The sequence below is a fragment of the Haliotis cracherodii genome, unplaced genomic scaffold (assembly GCF_022045235.1).
Source record: "Haliotis cracherodii isolate W230 unplaced genomic scaffold, xgHalCrac1.p SCAF_1, whole genome shotgun sequence".
NCBI lineage: Eukaryota > Metazoa > Mollusca > Gastropoda > Lepetellida > Haliotidae > Haliotis > Haliotis cracherodii.
Genome location: NW_027266264.1, coordinates 75,588,230 through 75,597,219, shown reverse-complemented (window position 1 = coordinate 75,597,219; position 8,990 = coordinate 75,588,230). Strand labels below are relative to the sequence as shown.

The 8,990-nt window shown below is 40.8% G+C and overlaps 1 protein-coding gene across 4 annotated transcripts in view; it reads right to left on the bottom strand.

The window, feature by feature from the left end:
* Window positions 1–8,990, bottom strand: part of LOC139474364 (TPR and ankyrin repeat-containing protein 1-like) — a 58,848-nt gene that overhangs the window by 5,372 nt on the left and 44,486 nt on the right. For 3 of the 4 annotated variants that reach the window (XM_071257628.1, XM_071257388.1, XM_071257473.1), the window contains exons 20-25: window positions 8,628–8,724; window positions 8,005–8,226; window positions 6,701–7,029; window positions 5,397–5,561; window positions 4,596–4,827; window positions 1,286–4,218 (exon numbers count right to left, since the gene is read on the bottom strand). In XM_071257628.1, coding sequence (XP_071113729.1) covers window positions 1,286–4,218; window positions 4,596–4,827; window positions 5,397–5,561; window positions 6,701–7,029; window positions 8,005–8,226; window positions 8,628–8,724 — 3,978 coding nt within the window. Of the gene's footprint in view, window positions 1–1,285; window positions 4,219–4,595; window positions 4,828–5,396; window positions 5,565–6,700; window positions 7,030–8,004; window positions 8,227–8,627; window positions 8,725–8,990 lie in introns of all 4 variants that reach the window. The other variant, XM_071257550.1, reaches the window with a different exon arrangement.

Sequence of the window (8,990 nt, the reverse complement as noted above, 5' to 3'; positions counted from 1 at the left end):
TTTTTTTAGCTTGAGATTTTGTTGCAGAAACTTTTCTGCGTTACCACAAGCACAAACAAGTGTCATCAGAAAGATTACATATCCCCACAGCAGCTGTCTGTAAAGTAACCTCAAGTAAATTTGCAATTCTGTATGCAATGAGTCAAGAGTTGAATGTTCTAGAAGAAGCATACAAAAGATCCACCATGGTCGCATCCATATGAAATGGAAAGTAAAACAAGTGTGTTTCTGTGGGGTTTTTTTATGCACCCTTTAATGCTTGTGCAAAGTTTTGTGGAGAACTATCACACAGTTTCTCAGTTCTGTTAAATTTTCTAAAGTTTCTAAAATTTCTAAATAGCTAAAGGCAACAGTTCAGCATGTCCCTGACAGACCTGGAAAGTATCATGAAAAAATATTGAACGGTTTAAGAGTTCTTCTCTGGAAACGAACCCTACCCTCACAGAACCTAAGTCCATCTTGTTGCCATGGAAACGTAAAAAATAAACGTTTCTAAATAGCAAAGGTCACCAGCTCAGCATGTATCTGACAGACCTGGAAAGTTTCATGAAACAATATTGAACGGTTTATGAGTTATGCTCCGGAAACGAACCCTTCACTTACAGAACCTAAGTCCATCTTGTTGCCATGGAAACGTAAAAAACAAAAGTTTCTAAAATTTCTAAATAGCAAAAGGCAACAGTTCAGCATGTCCCTGACAGACCTGGAAAGTATCATGAAAAAATATTGAACGGTTTAAGAGTTCTTCTCTGGAAACGAACCCTACCCTCACAGAACCTAAGTCCATCTTGTTGCCATGGAAACGTAAAAAATAAACGTTTCTAAATAGCAAAGGTCACCAGCTCAGCATGTATCTGACAGACCTGGAAAGTTTCATGAAACAATATTGAACGGTTTATGAGTTATGCTCCGGAAACGAACCCTTCACTTACAGAACCTAAGTCCATCTTATTGCCATGGAAATGTAAAAAATAAACGTTTCTAAAATTTCTAAATAGCAAAAGGCACAACTTTACCACTTAAGTGATATAAATGCAAATTTTGATGAAGAAATATTTAATGGTTTTCGAGTTCTGCTCCGGAAACGATTCAGACAGACGGACGGATGGACATGCCCTTGGCTATGTCCCCCCGCATTATATGCCAGGGGGATAAAAAACTTATGGCTATGCCTTAAAACCAAGAACATTGTTGATTTACATCCAAGATAATTCAAGAGGGTCGTTAAGTTACATCCATGACCATATCACTTCATTACTGTATATCTGAAGGAAAATCTACTTGCCACATATTCTTTGTACTTCTCCTTGATTTCTGGACCAACTCGTTTGTAATCACTAAACAACATCACAACCTTTTCTCTAAGCTTCAGCGACAGATCCCATTTGCGACCACGAAGGATGATGTCAAGCATGTTGAGCACTTCATCCATTTGAGAAGTCAGCCGGGACACATCAAGAGCCTGGTCAGGGTAGTGCTCTGCAGTGAAGTCCTGGTCTCTCAACTTTGTCCTGGTTATAAATTTCCTCATCTCTGGGACCTTCATGGATAAGAAGTCTTCATACAGACGTCTGAATCCCTCAAACTGGAACTTCTTTTGGATATGTTCAGTTGTTGTCCTGTGGGACTCCAATGGAGTAGATAATTTTCCTGGGCTCCACATTCCCCTTCCTCCGAGGCTCATTGACTTTTCAGGTGACAAAAACGAGTCTGGACTGCGTCTTCCTGTGGCCTCTTCCCCATCTGTAATCTCCTCCTCCAGGTCCTTCATGGCAAGTTCTTCTGTCTGGAAAGGCATTCCACAGACTCCACACATCTTCTCAGTCACTTCAAAAGGAGCAAATGTGTCCTTTGTATCTTGATGCAAGCACATCCTAATAAAGTTGCCAGATTCAAATCTCTCTTTGAAGGTAAGCCATCTGAAGAATCGCTGTAGTTTCTTGGCTGCTTTGTCCCTTATGAGATTCTCCTTATACTGTAAATTCTCCTCGAGTTTTCTTTGAGCCTCCTCCGGCGTGAGACCCAGTTCTTCCTCTTCCTCTTCATAGTCCAGAAGCATCTCATTTCCTGATTCCAGATTCTCTGGGTCGAATCGATGAAATCCTGGAGAGAAGCTATCCAGTCTGTGCACTTGTTGGAACTGAGCTCCCTGTCGTCTCTGGCTGTCCCACTTCCAGTAGCAGGACAAAAGGAACTCTTCTTCTCTCTGCATCAGCAGGTCCCGGAGAACAGCCACGATGTCAACAATACCCCTCGACTGTTTCACTGCCTGGAGACTCCGAGTCAATCTGTTAGGAGCATCTTCTGGAAGACTCAGTTTCAAGATTGTGGACATGAGTTGACTTTCCAGCTCAACAGGGACAAACGACCCGATGTTGGTCAGAAGAACAAGTGCCAGGACAAGCAGTCTCTCAGCTTGAAGATATCGTATCTCTGCTCCTTCCTTCCTTGGTTTGAATATCAATCTTAGAAGATTCATTCTTGACCCAAAAATCACGCCTACTATCTGTAGAAAGCGATCCTTAACAATTTGAAGGTTGTCCCTCCTGTCAGATATTGTGTGAACCAACTCCTGTATTGTGTTCTCACCCTTTGTAAAAGTAGCATTTACTAATGGGATGGTAGCAAGGTATGTTGCAGGGAGAACAAACCTCATGGTGGCTGGGGAGAGTTTTGCAATGCAGAAGAAGGAAATACACACAAAGACCTCTTGCCAAAACAGGAACAGTGGCATCTTAGGGAATACAGAAAGCCTGACTCTATCACCCATAAGTTTGACAAACTTTGCATATTCCATTACAGCCTTGACTGGGCTTTCTTGCAGCCACTGATGAACATCAAAGAATCTTCTTCCTATACAGACTACTGTAAAAGTGTGGTGATGGAAATCAGCCTTGAGGGCATACTTTCTGCGTTTATCCAACCATCTTGGGGTATGTTTCATCAGATCACTTTCAAGCTGCTGACAGAATTTGGAAATATCCATTTTCAACCTAAAAAGTGATGAAAAGAGTGTAGCTCTTACAAACCAGTCTGTGCTTTTAGATCTTTTTTCTAGGGTGTCAATAAAGTTTTTTTCTGAAAATTTCCAGGAGTACTCAAGGAATCTGCGAACTTGAGCTTCAACTTTTCCAAACGACAATCGACTCAACAACTTCTTTGTCACAAAACTATTTTCAGTGAGATTCCTCAGGTGATGATGTTCTGGTATCAAGAAGTCTAACAGCCTCTCACAAGAATCAAACCTAGTTGATTCATCACTCAAGGAGTTGATTCCTCTGTACAGGTTCTTCATCTCAGACTCCAAGCCTGGAATCTTGATTCCTTTCATGTGAAGAGCTCCAGATTGAAGAATACTGTCCAGATGAACCTCCCAGAGCAGGGCCTCCAGAGCATTGAATGCCAAGCTCCTGTTGTAGTCTGTGTGTAGGTAAGGGCAGTATTCCTCGTCAGGACACACTTCTCCCTCCATGTGGGACTTACACTGGAGTCGGTGAGAGACATGGTTTCTGAGAGAATCTCTACTTGAGTTGATCCAGTTTTTCAACATGTCTACAAGGTGGAAGCTGAGCATCACACATATTCTCTTCTTTTCCTTTTCAACACATGGCTGTTTCTTCTCCTGCTTGTTGGCATAGAAGTCTGGAATAACCCTGACACATCTGGGTTTCTGCTTCGGGTAGACGATCAGAGTGTTGACATCCTTCTCATGGAGCCCATAGAACTGCAAATACAACTGACACCTCGCCTTCTCCTCGGTCGTTGTTGGTTTCAACAGAGCTTTCATTACATTGAACAAGGCGTCCACGCCTCGGACAACTGCCATCATGTCAGCAAACGCTTCATCCATGGGGGACAGCTGCACAACAAGATCCAAGGACTCCAGCATTCCGGCTTCATTAGCAAAGGGTTTGACGATTTTGAAGTTATGAAAAGCTTTCTTTGCAGTTTCAAGGTCAAGTTTGATGCTAGCCAGGGCCAAACAGGTAACCCCAACACTGTCTACTTTCTCCACCGACATGTAAGCATCACGGGCGCTGGTGAGGTGTTCCAAGATTTTTGGTTGGTCATATCCTTCCTTTGAGGACATGAGAGCCAGGGCCTGGGCATAGTGGCAGTCACCAAGCATATCCTGGTCATCTCCTTGCAGAGCAAAGTCCAACGCTTTCTCAACTTTCCCATGTTGAAGCATCATGCGGGCTGCTTCAGTTGTCTTGCCTACAAAAGATTCAGAACCATTAGTCACACAAGTGATTAATGTGCAAACTAGAGAAATCTAGGAATAACACATTTTGGGAATAAGTGCCAGATTTTTAAATTTCTTGGTTTGAGGATTTTTTCTCAGTTCTGGTCAGCAGATGGGAAAAAAATTAGATAAATTTAAAAAATAAACACACACTTCAGTTTTTGTTTTTCTAAATTTTTTTATCTATATTCCCATCTGCAGTGTATACATACATACCTATGCATTCATTTTGCTTGCATGGGAAGAAAGAAGCCTAGAAAGAGGAGTCAGAATGACTTAGAATAACTTAGAAAGAGGATAATTTTTAATGTAACAAGGTTAAACGGAATGAAGCAGAGAAATAACCTACGTTCCTGCACGAGGATTGTAGCAGCTTGCTCCACATAGGATCGCTTCTTGAGGAAAACAAGTCGGTCTTCAACCCGAGGCAAGCGCTCCAGCGCCTCCACCATCTTGGCTTCATTCTTGTACCTGTGGTAGAAGTTGGCCGCCTTGTAGCTGAGTCTGGCCACAGTGAAGCTGGTGCCAGGCTTGTTGAGGAGGAGCACACGTGGGACCTCCTTCCCTTTCCTCTCCAGCTCCTGTGGTAAACAAGATTACATCGACTTTGTTCATATTTCCACGAATAATAGTGAGTGAGTGAGTGAGTATGGTTTTACGCCGCCTTTAGCAATATTCCAGCAATATCACGGCGGGGGACACCACAAATGGGCTTCACACATTGTACCCATGTCGAGAATTGAACCCAGGTCTTCGGCGTGACGAGCGAATGCTTTAACCACTAGGCTACCCGACCACCCCCCACGAATAACATATATTGGTTGTCACTTGAATTTCTGTGTGTACATCTGACATAGGGAGGTGTGAATGAATCAGGCTTAACACCACTTTGAACAGAATTCCAGTCATAGCATGGCATTTCAGTTAACTATAAACAGACCGCCATCATATTGCTGAGTGCAGTTTTAAACAACAAACAAAACAAAACCTAACAAATAATGTGTTAGGAAAGCCTGACAGGATGATGGTTAAGATGTTTGATCACTTTTGCGAAACCCAGTTGTTTGTGCTATAAGGTATGAGTGAAATTTTTCTATAAACAATGTAGTTGTGTCTGATCTGGAGTCATCATTCAACATAAGTGACTTACACTGACAACCAGTTTGTGTCTCTCAAAGCAGTCAATGGCTTGATCATACAGCTCCTCGTTGTCAAGAACCTCTACAGCTTTGTGGTAGTTACCCAGCTGTTCGTAGCATCGACTTGCATCAACATGCTTCTTGCATCTTCGGAACATCTTTGCAGCATCAACCAACTGGTGGGAAAGAAAACAGTTTAGATTTGTACAATGACACATACATAAATAAAAAATGTAAGCTAACACAGTCACACCTGCTAGATTTAGCACAAAGGGAGTGGAAATTTGAAGAATTTCAGCAATCGTAAGATTTCGTAATATTCACTTACCTATTTCTTCGGAAGATTATTCTAAAAAGAATCTTAAATATTATCTATTATCACCCATCTCCCAATAACAGTGGCTTTCTGCTCAGTAACACCCATTTTCAAAGCTTTCTATGAGCAACACGTGACGAATCGTTCGCTCTCTGGATCATTAGAAAGCTTATGACGTCAATAATACGAGAGTAACCTCCCCTTGTGTATATTATAAGCTGTAACATGCAAATTTATTGGATAGAAATTAGTTTCTAATGACACTATGTTGCAGAAATCTGCCAAAAGGATTGTGATTGGTCGAATTCAAGCACATGACCTACGGCAACCAATCAAATTACAGCAATTGATAGTCCTCGTGAATGATAAATTTCAGATTAGAACAAAAGGTTTATGTTGAATCATTTTATTCTGAAAGTTATATTATACAAAGCAGGAAATAGCAACCTATATTAAAAATATGGAACTTTGTGCATCGTGCAAGGTTACAAGCTGTGACAAAGATTTCTCAGGCATATATTTTGGCATTAAACATAAAAGTTAAGGCCTCAAAACCTGAGATGTCATTTGACTTGCATTACACCAGATCGCATGAAAAGATGGAAATAATAACCTAGATGTAAGTTTGACAACTTTTGGATATATTATTGTTGATTTTATTTATTTTATTATTATTTATTTAATTTATTAAATTTATTTAGAGATTTGTTTAAAACGTCTTCTCTTTGACACGTCAATATGGACTCGTCGCAGCATGTGTCAGGGAGATATTTTTTTCAGGAAATAGTGAAAACAATTTTATCTATCGCTAAAATGTGATTAATAGAAATGAAACACTTATTTCAGACATTGTGAAAAGTGAGAGATTTTATAAATGAATGATATGACAGGTAAGGTTAATAAAATTACAGACTATTTTGACATGGCTACGTCTTGGCCTACGTACCAGCCTGCAGTGATGAAAGAGTTAATAATATATTGAGCAAGGAGTGAACATACCAGTCCACATTTCTCAAACACAGTAGCTGCGAGCTCATATTCCCTAGCATTCTGCAGGCAGAGGGCAGCCTTGTTGTCATGGCCACTTTCCAGGAACTTCTCAGCAGCGAAGACAAACTCCTCCTTCATTTTCTTCGGGTTGTCCTTCATCCTGGAAGCTTTCAAAGCTTGGTTGTGAGCCTGGGCTATCTTCTCCTTCGTCTCATTGTCTCCCATCCTGTAGCACTTGGCGGCCACCTCGTAGAGACACCGGCCCATCATCTCGTCACCACGTTTCACCCAGTCCTCGGGGGTGGACTTCTCAGCAAACATTGTCTCCTCCATACCAGCTGCAACAATTAACACAATAATAATTAAGGAGTAATGGTGCCCTGCAACCATGGAGTACAGGGGACCAACAACCTCTTCCAAACCAGCTGCAACAATTAACACAACCATAAGAGTAACAAGAACCTAAATGCTATGTGTCATCTCAGAAAGACATCAAAATTAGATATAAATTTATATTTCAGTTGACTAATATCTAAAATCAATTGTTCAAATTTCATTATCACAACTTTCACAAGGAGGTTTTTATGGTCAACTCAAACTTTAAAAGCTGCAGGCCATGAGTGTTCTTCAGGCCCTTACTTAAAAAACTGCAGCTTATTGTGACAAAAAAAAAAAATTATAAATTTATGGCAGGCCATAAGGACCCATGCAAATCTGAAACTACGGGCCCAACACTAGTTCTACATGCCACGGGCCTACGGGCAGGCGCTTATTTCGAACACTGCAGACCCAGTCAAATAAAAACCATGAAATAGCTTGCTTGTTTATTAGTTTGTTGTTTAACCATGCACTCGGAGAAATTCCAGCTTAATGAAGACGGTCTGTAAATAATCAAGTCCAAACAAGACAGTCCAGTAAGTGACATCATGAGCATTGATCTACTCAATCAGGATACCATGAAAGCATCAACCAAGTCAGCGAGTCTCACCACCCGATCTCGTTAATGACGACTGTCTGTAAATAATCAAGTCCACACAAGACAATCCAGTAAGTGACATCATGAGCATTGATCTACTCAATCAGGATACCATGAAAGCATCAACCAAGTCAGCAAGTCTCACCACCCGATCCCGTTAGTCTTCCAACAAGCACAGGATTATTGAAGACCAATTCTAACCCAGATCTACATGGGGGATATCTTGCTTGACTTATTATGGGTTATGTACTCATATATAATCTGCACTGGCACAGAACAAGATTGATGGTAAACTTTGGCAAATCAATGAATATTTATTAGATTATAATAATCTCACCAGCAGCATTCATCTCTGCATCCGTGATACATCTGACCAGCTTCCTTGCCTTGAAGTATTCAAACATGGGGGCCCGCTTCTCTTCATCCTCATCAAAGATCCACACATTGACCCGTGCTCTAGTCAAGGCTGTGTACAGATGCTTCAGTTCAGAGTTCAGGACCTTGTGCTGGTTGGGGTCAAAGTTCAAAGGGCGAGGCCTCTTTGGCTTCTTTAAGACTTCTGCAAAAATAAGTAATTACCCGGACATTTGAAAACCAAAGTGATCAAGCAAACTTTTGTCTAACTAAGTCATATCACTGCAGCCTATAAATAATCTAGTATGGACCCGAAATATCAGTGACTGAAAAATGGGTGAGCTGTTTGGGCATGATGAGACACACACAGCCACGGCATCGAGTCTGACCACTTCTCCGGTACTTTGTATCATATGATAGGGACATTTTCTGCCCTGAGATCTGCCCAGGATTTGGCAACCAAGACATACATATATATCAGTAATTACTGTACTCTATGTACTGTATCTTATGGCTGTTTTATACATCTATATGGTGTGGACGTACAATTACATTTCAAGGCAGTCTTTAATGCAGTGCTAACCAGCGACATACAAAAATACAAACCTTCGTCAATGATGACTAGATTTTCTGTTCTTTCATCTTCCTGGCCTTTTGCAATTTGTTCCAAGAATGATGTAACAACTCTCCATTCTTTCACTGCCTGCATTCAAATAATAATCTATATTCCCATGTAATGGGTTTTCGGACGCTTAAGAAACATTCGTAGTTTTCTCTCTGATCAAATGAACTTGTGTTAAATATCTCATTCACTTATAAAAGACAATTTTCTCTACAAAAGAAGCCATCATATCAGTATTTACAATGTCTGTTTGATGCTACATCCCCTGCTATAGCGTTAATATATTATTGCGATAAACATGGCCGTCTGAAAACTTATAACCCGACGATACATATACACAGAAGAAT